The sequence below is a fragment of the Papio anubis genome, chromosome 7, assembly GCF_008728515.1.
Source record: "Papio anubis isolate 15944 chromosome 7, Panubis1.0, whole genome shotgun sequence".
Classification (NCBI taxonomy): domain Eukaryota; kingdom Metazoa; phylum Chordata; class Mammalia; order Primates; family Cercopithecidae; genus Papio; species Papio anubis.
In genome coordinates, this window is record NC_044982.1 from 132,282,667 (window position 1) to 132,300,155 (window position 17,489).

Consider the following 17,489-nt stretch of genomic DNA (forward strand, 5'->3'; position numbering starts at 1 on the left):
CTTACCCTTGAACTCCACATGTCAGCATTCCCTGCTCTTGCTTTTGGGCGTGACTTCAATGAATTCTTTCAAAGGATAATGGCTCTAAGTTGATTATTAAGCTTTAATTCTAAGAGGAGAGTTACAATACTTTTCTCTGTCTCAACAATTTCTTGACTGATTTGTCTTGAAATTCAGAAAATATATAAATTTCCCAAAATATGCTGTTAGGAGTTCCCATATAGAAACACTATGGGACCTCTCTTTAATTTAGTTAAAAGTTTTAACAATTACTGTAATGGCCATATTCTTTATTTAATTAAGTTTTGTTGCTTAAAGGCCTTCTTTTAATGGTTGGAGGTAAGAAGTTGCCTCTCCAGCCTTGCATATATCTGAATTTCTAGAGTTCCTGTGTTCTTTTTTGTTCTCATTTGCAATCCTACCTTTTCTTATTTCTCAGCTGAGTTAATTTCTTTCTTAAAATACATTGTCAGGCCGGGCGTGGTGACGCACACCTGCAATCCCAGCACTTTGGGAGGCCCAGGTGGGTGGATCACCTGAGGTCAGGAGTTTGAGACCAGCCTGGCCAACATGGTGAAACCCCATCTCTACTAAAAATACAAAAAAAGCCAAAAAACAAAAATTAGCTGGGTGTGGTGATGGATACCTGTAATCCCAGCTACTCAGGAGGCCGGGGCAGGAGAATCACTTGAACCCAGGAGGCAGAGGTTGCAGTGAGCCGAGATCACACCACTGCACTCCAGCCTGAGCAACAGAGCGAGACTTCATCCAAAAAAAAATAATAATCATCATCTTGTCAAATGCAGCTAATACAGTAATCAAAACAGGCTGTTAACATTCTGTTATCCGAAGTAATCTTCTGATAGACATACAAGTTTATTAAGAATATTATTTGTCTTCCAAGTATTACAGGAAATAGTTTACCAAATCTTTCACATCAGAATTTGGATCACCTCATGTAGCCACACCATCTGTCACCTAAGCCACTGTAATAGTTAAGTTGGATTTTATTTTTTTCATGGTAGCACTACACTTCCAGGATTCACGACTGTATTGATCAAGATAGGCCAGGTTATGTTGCAGAAACAAAAATTCCCTAACTATAGAGGCTTAAAACAAAAATACTCATTCTCTCTCACACGCCCATCTGAATAAACAGGGAGGCTCTCTCTGTTCATAGTAGTCCCTCAGTAACCCAGCCTGATGGAGCAGTCACCATCTCAAATATGACAAGGCACCACGACAAAGGAAAAAAAATTCTGAAGAGTTTCACATCAACAATTATATGCTCCAAACCAGAAGCCACTTTCACTCACAATGCACTGGCCAGGAACTAGTTACACGGCCACACACACTAGAAATATTTGGTGAATTGTAGGAATGAAAATCACATTAGGTTTTTAAAAATTAATAAATAAAACTGACTTTGAAGAGTTGAAGAAAAAAAATCTAGATGAAAACATCAAGTCTTAGAAGTTTATGCCAGGACAAGAAGCTTTCCGCTAATATTGTGGTAAGAGAATTTTCCATTTCTACCTTACAAACTTAAGTATTATTTTACTATTTTTCTATAAAGATTATGTTAATATAATAATGGATATTTTGGCCGGGCGTGGTGGCTCATGCCTGTAATCCTAGCACTTTGGAAGTCCAAGGCAGGTGGATTACCTGAGGTCAGGAGTTCAGGACCAGCCTGGTCAACATGGTGAAACACCATCTCATACAAAAATTAGCCAGGCATGGTGGCAGGCGCCTGTCCCAGCTACTCAGGAGGCTGAGGCAGGAGAATTGCTTGAATCCGGGAGGTGGAGGTTGCAGTGAGCCGAGATCGTGCCATTGCACTCCAGCCTGGGCGACAAGAGCGAAACTCTGTCTCAAAAAAAAAAAAAAAAAAAAAAAAAAAAAGGGCCGGGCATGGTGGCTCATGCCTGTAATCCTAGCACTTTGGGAGGCCAAGGTGGGTGGACTGCCAGAGCTCAGGAGTTCAAGACCAGCCTGGGCAACACAGTGAAACCCCATCTCTACTAAGATACAAAAAATTAGCGAGTCCTGGCAGCGTGCGCCTGTAGTCCTAGCTACTCAGGAGGCTGAGGCAGAAGAATTGCTAGAACCCGGGAGGTGGAAGTTGCAGTGAGCTGAGATCATGCCACTGAATTCCAGCCTGGGCGACAGAGAGAGTCTCTTAATTTAAAAACTGAATAATCTTCAAAAAATTGCAAACTTGTAATTCTAGAACAGGTAATAGTAAGAAATGTGGACCAAATTTATAAACTAAGTTCCACTGTAATGTTTACAATAATGAAAATTAAAGAATGGTTATAAAAGTATGATATGGACTATATGAAAATATAAAGTAAGGGCCAAACTTTTCCTTAAAGGGCCAGATTGTACATAACTTAGGCTTGTGAGCCTTATGGTCTCTGTCTCATATAACTGTGCTGTTGTAGTGCAAAAGTAACAACAGACAATATGTAATTAAATAGTATGGCTGTTCTAATATTTTGATTATAAAAATAGGTAGTCAACTGTGGGTCATAGTCTGCTAACCCCTAACACAGAGAATTAAAATGTTTTCAAGGAAGTAGAGGCCAGGCATGGTGGCTCACGCCTGTAATCCCAGCACTTTGGGAGGCCAAGGCAGGTGGATCACTTGAGATCAGGAGTTCAAAACTAGCCTGGCCAACGTGGTGAAACCCCCATCTCTACCAAAAACAGAAAAATTAGCTGGGTGTGGTGGCAGGCACTTGTAATCCCAGCTACCTGGGAGGCTGAGACACGAGAATTGCTTGAACCTGAGGGGCAGAGGTTGCAGTAAGCTGAGATTGCACCACTGCACCCCAGCCTGGGCAACAGAGCGAGACTCCATCTCAAGAAAAAAAAAATGTCTTTAAGGTACCGGATAAAGATGAAATACTTTAAAAGTTTAAAACCGGTCTGGCACGGTGGCTCACGCCTGTAATCCCAGCACTTTGGAAGCTGACGCAGCTGGATCACCAGAGGTCAGGACTTCGAGACCAGCCTGACTAACATAGAGAAACCCTGTCTTTACTAAAACTACAAAATTAGCCGGGCGTGGTGGCACATGCCTGTAATCCCAGCTACTCGGGAGGCTGAGGCAGGAGAATTGCTTGAACCCGGGAGGCGGAAGTTGCGGTGAGCCGAGATCACGCCACTGCACTCCAGCCTGGACAATAAGAGCAAAAACTCCATCTGAAAAAAAAAGTTTAAAATCATACTTTATACTTCTCCAAATCTCCACAAACAGCATGCCTTACTTTAATATTCAGGGGAGAAAAGTCATTTTAAAAAAGGTGTTGGAGTGGATCAGCAATACAGTCAATTTTTCTATTCTGTTTTTGGTTAAGTCTAATGATCCTAGATGTACCTGGGGCATTTTCCAGAAACCAAAACCCAAGGTAACTTCTGTGATCAACTGTCTTTCAAGTCATTAACTTCTGCAGCTACAGCTTCCCTGAAAGTGTGGCCCAATAATCTTCATAATAATGGCACACTGTGCCATCAATGAAGTCCAAATTATGTGGAAAATATTTGTTAAAAATGAAGGCAATTTTACAGGACTTTTAACAAGCAATTAAAAGTTCGCTAGAGCTAACTATAAAAAGCAATTTCACCCAACATATCTCATTTCTTAAAGATGTTATAGTTGTTGCTACAGATGTGTTTAGTTCCTCACAAATGATCTGAGTGTATCTTTTAATTTGAAGCTTTTAAGTTGAAAATTAAATATTGTCATGGCTTTCAAAAATCTGTTTATTCATTTTGTCTACATTGATCTGCAGATGTGCCTCAGTCAAAAAAATAGTTATGCATCGCTTAATGAGAGGGATCTATTCTGAGAAGTGCATTGTTAGGCAGTTTCAGCGTTGTGTGAACATCATGGAGTGGTCTTACACAAACCTAGATGGTACTGCCTACTATACACCTAGACTATATGGCATAGTCTATTGCTCCTAGCTTGCAAACCTGGGCAGCATGTTACTGTACTAAATACTGTAAGCAAGTGTAACACGATGGTGTTTGTGTATCTAAACATAGAAAATGTACAGTAAAAATATAGTATAAAGATAAAAAATTGTACGCCTGTGAGTACTTACTATCAATGGAGCTTGCAGGTCTGGAAGTTGCTCTGGATGAGTCAGTGAATGGTGACTGTGAAGGCCTAGGACATTACTGTACACTACTATAGACTTTATCAATACTGTACACTTGGTCTAAATTTAAAAATGTTTCTTCAATAACAAACCCTAACATACAATAACTTTTTTACTTTATATATTTAAAAATTTTTTACTTGACTCCTGACACAGGGTCTTGCTCTGTCCTTCAGGCTGGAGTATAGTGGCTCGATTACAGCTCACTGTAGCCTTGAACTCCTAGGCTCAAGTGATCCTCCCACCTCAGCCTCCTGGGTAGCTGGGACTACAGGCAACTGCTACCATGCCTAATTTTTTTTTTTTTGAGACGGAGTGTTGCTCTGTTGCCCAGGCTGGAGTGCAGTGGCGCGATCTCGGCTCACTGCAAGCTCCGCCTCCCGGGTTCACGCCATTCTCCTGCCTCAGCCTCCCACGTAGCTGCAACTACAGGCATCCACCACCATACCCGGCTAATTTTTTGTATTTTTAGTAGAGACGGGGTTTCACCGTGTTAGCCAGGTTGGTCTCGATCTCCTGACCTCGTGATCCACCCGTCTCAGCCTCCCAAAGACTAATTTTTTTATTATTATTTTTTTTTTGCAGAGGTGCAGTTTCACCACGTTTTCCTGGCTAGTCTCAAACTCCTGGGCTTAAGCGATCTGCCCCTCTCGGCCTCCCAAAGTGCTAGGACCACAGGCATGAGCCACTGTGCCTGGCCTTTTACTTGACTCTTCTGTATTAATGTTTTGCTAACAACACAAACATTTGACAGCTCTACAAAAATACCTTTCTTTATATCCTATTCTATAACTTTTTTTTACTATTAAACAGTTTGTTTTTACTTTTTAAACTTTTTTGCTAAAAACTAAGACACACACACGCATTAGCCTAGGCCTATGTGGGGTCAGCATCATCAAGATGTCACCAGGCAAGAGTATTTTTTCAGTTTCATTATAATCTTATTGGACCACCATCATACATGGGGTACGTCATTATGTGGCACATAACTGTACTTAAAAGATAATTGTTTTTCCTCTAAAGTTTAGAAATAGGTAAATCAAGTGTTTTGCTTCTTAGCTGAGTAAACAAGTCTTAGTGTTATAATACTCTAGTAAAAATAAAACACTTGCAATCCTCTTATAGTGCATACAAACTTCCTATTTCATTAAAGTTAATACAAAGAGTAGTCTTGTAGTAACAACAAGTGCATATGTGAATATGGTATTCAGATTTTCAATATAAATTAACAGTGCATCCTATAAAGTAAAGCTTCTTGATATTATTAAACTGCACTTATAATCCAGCATAATCCTATTGTTTTAACAGCGAACTATAACATACTAAGGCGTCTTGATGGTTCTTAGGCAAACAGTCACTAGAGAGCATCACTGGCTTTCATATTTCTATCAAAGGAGTTTAAGCACTACAAAGCAGGGGTAGGCAAACTATAGTCCATGGGCCAAATCCAGTCAACATCCTATTTTTGTAAATAAAGTTTTACTGGAACACAGTTTCAAATTTACATATCATCTACACTGGCTTTCATGATACAAGGCAGAGTTGGGTAACTGTACTACATGGCCCACAATTATTTACTGTCTGGCCCTGTAGAGGAAGTTTCCTAACCACTGCTCTAAAGCACTGCTACCAAAGGTTTGGTTTGCGTACCTGGATTGGTTGTTCCTGACTGGAGATAAGGAGATTGAGAGAGAATGTAAACCAGCTATGGTTCCAAGTACAATTCTTAATTCAACTATTTTTTTTTTTTTTTTTCATTGCCAGGCTTTCTCAATGAAGCACTTACAGTCCAGTATAGGTTCCTTTTCTCATAGTATATAGGTACAAACAGTTCATTGACCTGCTACTTTGAATACCACAACTCGAAAGGTATATGGGGGCTGGAGTAGCAAAGCTCCAAAGGGATTATAGACTTATTTTGAGCACTTAGAGGCTTATTTTGGCATAGTGCTCTAGAGTTTTGTGGTATAATGTGATAATGTGGCAACACACTGAATGAGACTCACAAAGTGGTCCTTATAGAGACAGGCCTTTTCCCTACACTCTGCTCTTCTAAGATTCATATTTTCCAAAAATCTTCCATGATACAGAATTACATTTTAACAAGGTGAAGGATGATAGCTAATGGCTCCTTCTCTCCCTATCTTTTCTTGGGAGCAGGAAAGATAAAAATATTAGCTCTCCTCCTCAAAATACTCAAAATAATTCATAATATATTTTGCCTATTTAGCCTCTTTAAATTGTTGAGCAGATAAAAAAGCAGATATTAAATTCTATTTATCTGGAAGTAAAAGAATTTATAAAGCAAATCTATTCTCATAAATATTAGCAATATTGGCCAGGCTCAGTGGCTCAAGCCTGTAATCCTAGCACTTTGGGAGGCCGAGACGGGCGGATCACGAGGTCAGGAGATCGAGACCATCCTGGCTAACACGGTGAAACCCCATCTCTACTAAAATATACAAAAAACTAGCCGGGCGAGGTGGCGGGCGCCTATAGACCCAGCTACTCTGGAGGCTGAGGCAGGAGAATGGCATAAACCCGGGAGGCGGAGCTTGCAGTGAGCTGAGATCCGGCCACTGCACAGAGCAAGACTCCGTCTCAAAAATAAATAAATAAAAAATAAATAAATAAATAAATATTAGCAATATTGTCCCCTGTACTTTAAGTCCTAATTTAAAATAATGCATCAGCAGTTAAAGAACGTAGAATGGAATCCTCACTGCTAACACTGATATTAAATTTCTTAAACAAGTATATAATTTCTAAAGGCACCAAAGGTAATCTGAATCAAGCAGTGATTGGAAAAATAGAATTATTCGGGGACAGATTTTTATTGCAAATATTTACTCAAAAACTACTATATACAGCAGAGTTTTAATCACCATTTAAAACATTGAACATTCAGTGAAACAAAATTTAAGAATCCAAAGCACATTTTAAGAAGTAAAAATGAAGCACTTTAAATAAAAGTTTATTAGTACTTCAAAGCAAACTACTGTTCTTCATATTATTCATTTCTATATCTATTATATTCTAGATGATTAAAAAAACTGAGAAATCAATGTAGCAGCCATCTTATAGATAAATTAGGCTAAATCTCCAAAGCCAGTTTTTTACATCACTGTTTTAGGTCCCATTTGAAGTTTTTATTTTACAATTACAGAAAAGTCACTTAAACATGGCTGAATACATGCCAGGATATGTTTTCAGTTTACTGTTTTACAATATCTACATTATACCATACTTTGGTTTGGCTTCCAGACCATTTTTATGGGCCTATTTCTAAAGCAGATCATTAAAACAATATTAAAAGCATAATAGCTACAGGAGTTTCAACAATGGGTGTCTACTTTACATTAATACAACTAATACATCGAAGAATTTCTACACAGCTTACACACTGACAAAAAGCACAAATATAAATTTATATCTTAATAATTCCACTTTCACTGAAAGTTTAATTAAGGTAAGCTTACAGCCTAGCAGGCTAACACTTGTATGGAGGTACAAAGATTCAAATATTCTGTTTACATGCGTCTGACAGACTGGAATGTTATATTAAATCCAAAATTAAGTTTATGTTCATCCAAATTCTCATTAGGTCAATTTCATACTCTAAGCATGCTCCATTTACCAGCATCATCCTAAAAAATAAAGCCTTCATTAACAATGCCAATCAGCCATTATTTTAAATCAGTTACTCCCAAAAAGTACATGGTTTCCAAATCTTTTCCTCTCAGTTCACTGAAAAGGATGTATAAGTAATAAGGATTTTTAGCTTAGGACTGATGAAGTTTGAAAGGCTTTATAAATATAACTAATATCATCAATTCATGTCAACAACCAAATCCCATTTCCTTGAAAACCATTAAACGAGACCTTTCCACTGCAACTGTAACTATCATTAAAATCTTGTTCATGTTTTTAATAACTTCTTGGGAATCCCTACTAATCATGCTATTATTGGCAAATTGATTTGATAACATAGGTTGAACATACAGGTAAAGTGTATGTGTGACCTCCCTTACATATTTCCATTTCTGAACCTACAAAAGCACCACTAAGCTCACCTGATAGCACTGTTCCAAATGCCCTTATCGTTGGTACACTGAAACTTAAAATGACTAATTTCAACTTCTTTCTTTTTCATCTGCCAGGTCTACTGTTGCCTCTGTTGTGCTGGGGTTATTTCCTCCAGGAATGTCATCTGTTTGATCAGACACTACTTCATCAGTCTTGGCTGAAGGATCACCACTACCTTTCTGAAGAATCTCTGTGGCTTCATACTCAAGTACCTCTGATGGAGTCAGAGGTTCCAAATGAATACTGCCTTGCTCACTAACATCAGAACTAACAGATTCAGGTTCATCTCTTTTTCTCAAAAACTGATCAATGCTAACATTATCTGATGTTAACCGCAAATCCTTAATATTCTTTGAAGAAAATCTGGCTTCACTGGAGTTGTGATCCTTAATCTGAGCAGATAAGATTATGTTTTCTGAACTTTGGCGCATCTTCAACTCCATTTCCTGACAAACATGTATTTGTTTTTTCTTTTCCACTTTATCTGCACCAATATTTGAATCACAACTGAAGATGTTTTTGCAGCCAGTTTCCTGGTCTGCAAGACAGGTTTCATTTTCCTTATCTGAAACTGTTAGGCTTTCTTCACTTTTTGTTGCTGATGAGCCTTCAAATGAATTTGCATTACATCCATTTTTTTCTTCTGAAGAAGCAGCTTTATCCTGTTTACTGAAAAATAAAGTAATTTATTATGTATTTCTTCATAAAGCAATGTTTTTGAACACTATCAAAATAAAGACATGCTCTAAAAAATAAAAAGTCAAGGTACATTTGCCCATCAAAAAGGAAAACAAGTCCAAGTTCCCCATCCTTGCTGTGCCAGTATAATTTAGCAGGAGGCCATTTTCTTAGGCAAGATTCTGAGAAACTCTGGAGTCACATACTAAAAGATGTCTATCAACTAGTCTTAGTCCTGGCTGTCATTATGTTCATCTGTTCATATCTCTTGCCTGTTTCTAGTTTAAATTTAAGTATTTTTATTAACTTGCAAAAGTACCTAAAATAAAAAAATATATTTGGAAAAAATCTATATTTTTGTATGATTTTTTTCTTTTTTGAGACGGGGTCTTGTTCTGTCACCCAGACTGGAACACAGTGGTGCAAATGTCTTACTGCAGCTTTGACCTCCTGGACTCAAGTGATCCTCCTACCTCAGGCTCCCAAGTAGCTAGGAATATAGGCGCACACCACCAAGCCCAGCTAATTTCTTTATTTTTCACAGAGACAAGGTCTTTCCATGTTACCCAGGCTGGTCTCCTAGGCTCAAGCAATCCTCTTGCCTTGGCTCCCAAAGTGCTGGGATTACAGGTGTGAGTCACCATGTCCAGCCTCCTTTATGATTTAAATAGCCTCTTATGTTTAGGATGTTTTTCCATACGTAAAATCAGATAATCATTCAAACATATTCTCTAATTTTTAATAGCCTAATTTTAAAAACATAAATATATGCCTGAAAAACTGTATGTAAATATATAACATACATACACATCTAAGTGTGTGAACATGTTTGTACACATATATATTTATATGTGTGTGCTTCTGTGTGTTTATTCTGGCCCTGATGTGTTAACAGAAACTATCTAGTGAACCATAAAATACGAGAAACAAGATTTCTAAGAAGATCACCAATCCATTATCTAGATCTAAGGATGCTTATTTTACAAAAATAAATTTAATGATTACATATACCTTATTTCTTACATTTAATCAATCTGACATTTAGACGTATTCCCAATGAATTGCACAAATATCCTAGCAACATTTCCAAAAGGCAATTTATTATTTACTAAATTGTTATTTATATAAGGCTATTTCTCTGCTATTTGTTTTGTTCTACTGATTTGTCTTTAGACTATTCCTAAACCAATAGCACCCAGTTTTAACAATTACTGATTAACAATATACTTTAGAACTAAACAAATCACCTATATTCTACAACTCTTCCCCATAAATTTCATACTTTAAAAATGTAAAAGACATTTATCAAGGAAGCTCATTAAAACAATGTTTAAAATAGTGAATATTAAAAATCTAATTTTTTTTTTTTGAGACAGAGTCTCACTGTGTCGCCCAGGGTGGAGTGCAGTGGCATGATCTCGGCTCACTGCAACCTCTGCCTCCTGGGTTCAAGTGATTCTTCTGCCTCAGTCTCCTGAGTAGCTGGGATTACAGGCGCATGCCACCAAGCCCGGCTAATTTTTGTATTTTTAGTAGAGATGGGGTTTCACCATATTGGTCAGGCTGGTCTCGAACGCCTGACCTCGTGATCCACCCGCCTCGGCCCCCCAAAGTGCTGGGATTACAGGCATGAGCCACAGTGCCCAGCCAAAAACCTAATATCTTATCCAACAAGAAAGGAATGATTAAATACATTATGGTATTGCTAAGTAGAAAAATATAAATCTTTTTTTAAGTTTGTCAGTTTCCAAAACAAATCCCATAAATGTTTATTCAATTCATAATTTAATTTGTAAAATAGTCTATCATGCAGTTAATATATTATTTTTTATCATGGTAAAATTTTGCTTTTCTTGATTTGGATCCTCCCCATTTCTCTCTCTATATATAGATATAGATATTTTTAAGGCTAGTCAAGCGAAGTGGTGGGAGTGGAAAAAGAACAAATAACTCTGCAACTGGCTGTGATCAATCAGTTGTATCATTTTTGTTACATTATGATTGGGCAAGTTTGTCCACTATATTTTGTAATCATATGTTAGTGGTAGATTAGAAAGATTCTGATTTTTACACCAGGCTACTTTAATCAGTATTCTCATTAATTTCAATCATTCTTAACTCATTTTTTGGATCTTAACTGGCTAATTACAAATAGAAAAACTATTATTTTTTTCCTCATTTCAAATTTGTATAATTCTTATTTTTGTTCAGATCATAATGGACTAACTACAATTTACAGAAAACGTTACATAATACAGAGATGACTAGTCCGCATTTTCTAACTCTTTAGTTGATTTTTTGTTAACAGTCCCCTGAGAACTTACAAAAAATGCCAGGTGAAGAAAGGGCGAGATCACTTTACTAATGAAGTATAAGAAACACCTCCATAGGAACTTAATAATTTGCTTTTAGGGACAAAAGATTAATCTCAACAGACTAACAGGCAACCTACTGTAAAATATATAGCATACAGATATAAATGGGTGAAATTACTTAAAAGACAAAATAAAATTACCCTTCTTTGGAATAAAGTTCTAATTGGAATGTTCAGATTCTCTTCTGCTAAAAGACTGTGAAACATCTTGTGTTCTTTAACATTCTATCAAAGTATGAAAATTTTAAAAGCCAATCCCTCAATTTTGAAACTATTGAAATCCTACCACATAAGTAGTCTTATAGTTTTTGGAAAATACTTTAAAAAATCTTAAGATTATCTATTTGCAATAACTGTTCCTGTCCAGTAACATGTAGCATCTTGTAAATGTATTCATTTAATAGGGGCAAAGAAAATCTGCTAACATTTTACTTGCTAGTAAGTAGTTTTTCAAAAATTTAACAGCACAAAATATACTCTATATGTTTAAAATATTTAAAAACGAAGGATATAGAGAATATTTTTGTTGGATTAAAGTTTTTAAGTTTTATTTTAATTAAGAGCCATTATAGAAAATAGCACTATATACAAAAATTTAAATAGTCCTTTGCCAGTTAACTGTGAAATAACGCAGCTCAAGTGTTATTTCGTATACTTGAATTTTAAGAAACTCATTTTTTCCTTATATTTACCTTTCAGAATTTGATGTTTCTGTTTCTCTTTCAGCCATGTTAGGTCTTCCAATTTCCTGAAATAATTAATAATACTTTTCTTTTACATTCACAGTTAATCTTAAAGAAAACTATTTTTATTATGCTAAACTTTCTGGATAAAAGAAAAGTGTGCAACTTAATATAACACAGAAATAGAAAAATAATTTATTAAATATAAAATATAATTAGAATAATTATCATAATTATATGCAGTTTTAAAAATGTTTTTAAACTTACAAAAGTTTCAGTGTACCAAAAGTTTCTGATTCAAGGTAAAAAAGCAGTTACCCACCCATGTCAATATCTGCTTTTCTTAACCGCTATTTCAAATGTGGGTCATAATTACAATTACTTAAACAGAAAACTAGTAAAACACAACTTGAATCTGAATAACAAGATGCCTCCATAGTATTTTATATAAATATATTAAGCACAGATATTTAGATAAAACATTTTTGAATTTATGATTTCATAGTGAGTCACGGTAACCCTTCCACTGTCAAACCAAAAATATGAAACAGTCCACTAAGGAAGAAATACTCTACTTATTTCAAATGTTTTACAGGGAAGAAAGAAAAGAGTAAAACCTCAGTAAGCCATAGGCCAACCTAACAGCTTGTAACAATTACCAGCTATGCAGTACATATGATGCATGAAGCAGTGTATTAAGAACTTTACATTCACTATCTCATTTAATTTACATATTAGATTTTATAAACACTATTTTTATACATGAGAAATAAGACTGAGTGGGAACCCAAGGCAATACCACAATAACTGGCAAAGAACCAAGGCAATACCACAATTAGTAGTAAAGATTCAAATCTACATCTACCTCTTAACCACTATGGTAGATCAACTCAAGCCTATAAAATTGATAATGGTGTATTTATCACATACATTCATCTACTCACCCTCTCAAAACCCTGCTAAAATGAGGGCAAAGAAATAAAATATTTTTACTCATAAAGATGAAGAAAACATCAAAGTATACTAATTGCTAAACAGATTTCACCAACTTTTTAGAAATAGGAAAATCACTGGAAGAGTTGGTACTGACTTAGCAGTATGGAGGAAGTTACAATGAATGTCTGCAGTGGAGGAGTGCAAGGGGAAGAGAATCAATTTGCCCAGAGAACCAAAAATATCTGGTATTTGCAGGTGGTCAGTATACTATTTAGTACACAAAAAGTAAAAACAAAGCATTGCTGGGAAATCTAAATGCTCCTTCCCCGAAGCTTACACAACAGGTACCTATACCTTTCCTTACCAAAGAGGCTAAAAGTTAGCATCCTTCTTAACTTCCTTCCTTCCTTTTTTTTTTTTGACACAGTCTTGCTTGTCACCCAGGCTGGAGTGCAGTGGTGCGATCTTAGCTCACTGCAACCTCCACCTTGAAAGTTCAAGCGATTCTCCTGTCTCAGCCCCTCCAGTAGCTGGGATTACAGGCACCCACCACCATGCCTGGATAATTTTTGTATTTTTAGTAGGCATGGAGTTTCACCATGTTGGCCAGACTGGTCTCCAACTCCTGACCTCAGGTGATCCACCCACCTCAGCCTCCCAAAGTGCTGGGATTACAGGCATATTCCACCATGCCCAGCTAATTTTTTTATTTTTAGTAGACATAGGGTTTCACCATGTTGGTCAGGCTGGTTGTGAACTCCTGACCTCAAATGATCCGCCTACCTTGGCCTCCCAAAGTGCTGGGATTACAGGGGTCAGCCACCGTGCCAGGCCTAAAAGTTAACTTTCTGAACTGGAGATAGTCTAGACTTATGAACACCAGGAACAGCAAAAGGCACACAGGAGATACTGAGAAAACGCAAAGATTTTGTAGAAGTCCACATACTTAACAATTCTTCTCCATGCCTGGCTTCCAGAATGCCAACAGCCAGAGAACTCACTCCCCAACCTAGCACCCTCAGCTAGAAGCTACATTTCTCTCTGGAGAAAATGATCAACCCCAAAGAAAAAATTTTCCAGAATGTTTTTTTTTTTGTTTTTTTTTTTTTTCTAAGAGACAGGGTCTCACTCTATCACCGAGGCTGGAATGTAGTGGCATGATCATAGCTCAACTGCAACTTCGAACTCCTGAGTTCAAGCAATCCTCCCACCTCAGTCTCCTGAGTAGCTAGGACTACACATTATGTGCTCACTATGACTGTTTAGTTAAAAAAAATTTTTTTTAAATAGAGACGAAGTCTCCAGTGTTGCCCAGGCTACTCTCAAACTCCTAGCCCCAAGGGATCCTCCTGCATCAGCTTCCCAAAGTGTTGGGATTACAGGCATGAGCCACCACACCTGGCCTCTCCATAATGATTTTGAGACCATCCTCCTCAACAAAGAATCAGTCAGCTCAGCACCTAATTTTCCCACACTGAAGTCTACGTAATTCTCATGCAGATTGTGCATACTGTACAGTGCACAAATCCAGAAGGCAACAAACTGTAATTCATATCATCCGTTCCCAAAGTAAGATATATGGACACCTGGGGATTCCAAGCCACTTTCAGGAGGCATGTGAAGTCACAACTTTGGCATAAAAACAGTAGTGTGTAAAAATGGTGGCAAATTAATATAACTCAAGGCAGGAGCACCAAACCCAACCTGTACCAGTAGTCATTGCATCCTTCACCACCATACACATAGTATTCTTCACACCACACCGACACAAATTTTAAAAAGTAATAATTTTACTAAATCTCAATCTTTGAGCTCATATCTCTTTAATAATTTGTGTGACAAAATGCAAAGTATGCATAAGATACAACTGTTGCCTACTGAAAACATTTGGGTCTGTGATTGAGTCGTGAGTTGTACTTACCTACATTTTTTTCATAGAACACCATTTTTATTTTAAAGAATGACTGTCAAATTATGAATATTTAGACTTGAGTTTCAGTGGACTTTTTCTTTTTGAAAAATCAACGAAGTGAGCCTGTCGTATCAAGGAAAACAACTGACAGCATTCGTTTCCAGTAACAAAATCAAGCAAAAACTCCTATCTACCACTGATTAGATTAATGCTAATATTTACTGTGAGTACTTGATATTATATAATGAAATATTTCAACATTTGGAAGATCTAGGGCACTTAGTGAGCCAATATGTTCCAAATGACCAATGCATGATATTACAAAATTAGGCATGGATAAAAGATCCATTCAAATTGTAAAACAGACAAACAGATTTTGATGTAACAAAGCAAAAAAGGTCAGTGATACGGAGTTAGATTCCACAGTGTAACAAGCAAGAAAACTTCCACTTGTCTACTTTTGGTGTAGTATCAAAGGAAAATAATCTCAATTATTGGAAAATATTATTAAAGTACTGGGTGAGGCCGGGTATTCCTCATACATTTCAACCAAAAGAATGTATCACAACAGATTGGATTCAGAAACATGAGAATACAATTTTTTTCTACAAAGCTTGACATTAAAGAAACATGCAAAAGTGTAAAATAAAGCCATTCTTTCTCACTAAATTGCTGTTGTTTTGGAAAATAGTTATTTTTCAGAAAAAATGTTATGTATGTTGACATATATTTATTATTTTTATTTTTGACAATAGTTTTAAAATACTATTATTTCAATTTCTAATACGGTAAACATTAGTAATTTTTGAGACTACAAAGGATATACGTAAATAATATCTGCAGGAGTTCTGCATTCTTCAACCTGAATGGCTATGCAAGAGAGCCCTGTCCCCATTCAAACACTTATGGTTTTCAATGATTATTTTAGCCTCATTCTTTAATTACGTAGGGGCGGGCAAGGATCACCACATAACAAAAGATACACCTTAACATGAAAAATACCAAAATAAAAAGGAATAAACAAAGGGGCTTGGAGACATCAGATACACTGCTGGGAACAAAAGAAAAAAGTGTATATAAAATATTTAATATCCCCAAAGAGGTATATGTTATTATATCTACTAAATAATAACAAACTAATAAAAGCGGGGTGGCTCAAGCCTGTAATCCCAGTGACTTTGGGAGGCCCAGATGGATCACAGGTCAGAAGATCGAAAGTGACCATCCTGGCTAACACGGTGAAACCCCGCCTCTACTCAAAATGAATGAAAAATCCGGCCGGGCGAGATGGCACCAGGAACCCAGGCCACCGAGGCTGAGGCAGGAGGAATGGATGAACCTGTAGTATGGGTTGCAGTGAGCCGAGATCGCACTACTCGCACTCCAGCCTGGTGATAGAGCCGAGACTCCATCTCAAAAATAAAAACTAAAATAATAATAATAACAAAACTGTAAAAAAGAGAACTAAAGAACAAATAAAAAATTGCAGAGTCAAAATTACAAATATGGCAACTAAAAATAAGTAATTAAGTTTTCTTAGGAAAATTATTTAAAAAGATTCAAACAAAAGAACAAAAAGATGAAAGGCCATAAAGAAAATAACATATAGGGCGAGCAAGATGGTCAATAGGAGCAGCCTCCAGTTCCAACCCCAGCCAGCCGCACACAGAAGACCGGGTGATTTCTGCATTTTCAACTGAGGTACTGGGTCTATCTCACTGGGAGTGCCGGACGGTGCTGGTCAGCTGTTGCAGCCCGACCAGCGAGTTGAAGCAGGGCTGCAGGCATCAGCTTCACCTGGGAAGCGCATGGGGAAGGGAATCCTTTCCCAGCCAGGGAACTGAGACACAACACCTGGTGGGTAACTCCCACCCCAATATTGCGCTTTAAGCAAACAGGCACACCAGGAGATCATATCCCACACCTGGCCGGGAGGGTCCCACGCCTCCATCGGAGCCTCCCTCATTGCGGCACAGCCCAGGATCACCTGCAAGGCTGCAGCCAGGCTGGGGGAGGGGCTCGCCATTGCTGAGGCTTGCAGAACAAGCGCTGGGAAGCTCCAACTGGGTGGCTCTTCCTCACATACTCAAGGGGAAACCTGCCCAGTCTCTGTAGACTCCACCTCTGGGGACAGGGCACAGCTACACAACAACAACAACAACAACAACAAAGCAGCAGAAACCTCTGCAGACTCCAAATCCACTCTGTCTGACAGCTTTGAAGAGAGCAGTGGATCTCCTGAACACGGAGGCTGAGATCTGAGAAGGGACAGACTGCCTGCTCTCAAGTGGGTCCCTGACCCCTGAGTAGCCTAACTGGGAGACACATCCCCACTAGGGGCAGTCTGGGACTTCACACCCTGCCAGGCGGAGTACACCCCTGAGAGGAAGCTTCCAAAGCAAGAATCAGACAGGTACACTCGCTGTTCAGAAATATTCTCATCTTCTGCAGCCCTGCTGCTGATACCCAGGCAAATGGGTCAGGAGGACTCTCAAGCAATCTCCAACAGACCTACAGCTGAGGGTCCTGACTGTTAGAAGGAAAAACTATCAACAGGATGAAGTGGCAATGAAAACGCGAAAGCGTTTCACGATAAAATGCGAAACGGTTAAAACACCCAAATTCCGAATTGGAACGAAGTACAATGT

General features: G+C 37.8%; 1 protein-coding gene across 14 annotated transcripts in view; it reads right to left on the minus strand.

Moving 5' to 3' along the window:
* Positions 1-3,191: 3,191 nt before the first annotated feature.
* The window catches only part of LOC116268596 (zinc finger protein 280D), a 107,255-nt gene continuing 92,957 nt past the window's right edge, over positions 3,192-17,489 (minus strand). For 11 of the 14 annotated variants that reach the window (XM_031669254.1, XM_031669253.1, XM_017960665.2 and 8 more), the window contains 2 exons: positions 12,003-12,058; positions 6,991-8,927 (listed from right to left, as the gene is read on the minus strand). In XM_031669254.1, the coding sequence (XP_031525114.1) occupies positions 8,306-8,927; positions 12,003-12,058 (678 nt within the window). In that variant the 3' untranslated portion in view covers positions 6,991-8,305. Of the gene's footprint in view, positions 3,211-6,990; positions 8,928-12,002; positions 12,059-17,489 lie in introns of those variants that run through there. The other 3 variants (XR_004185434.1, XM_031669265.1, XR_004185433.1) reach the window with 2 other exon arrangements.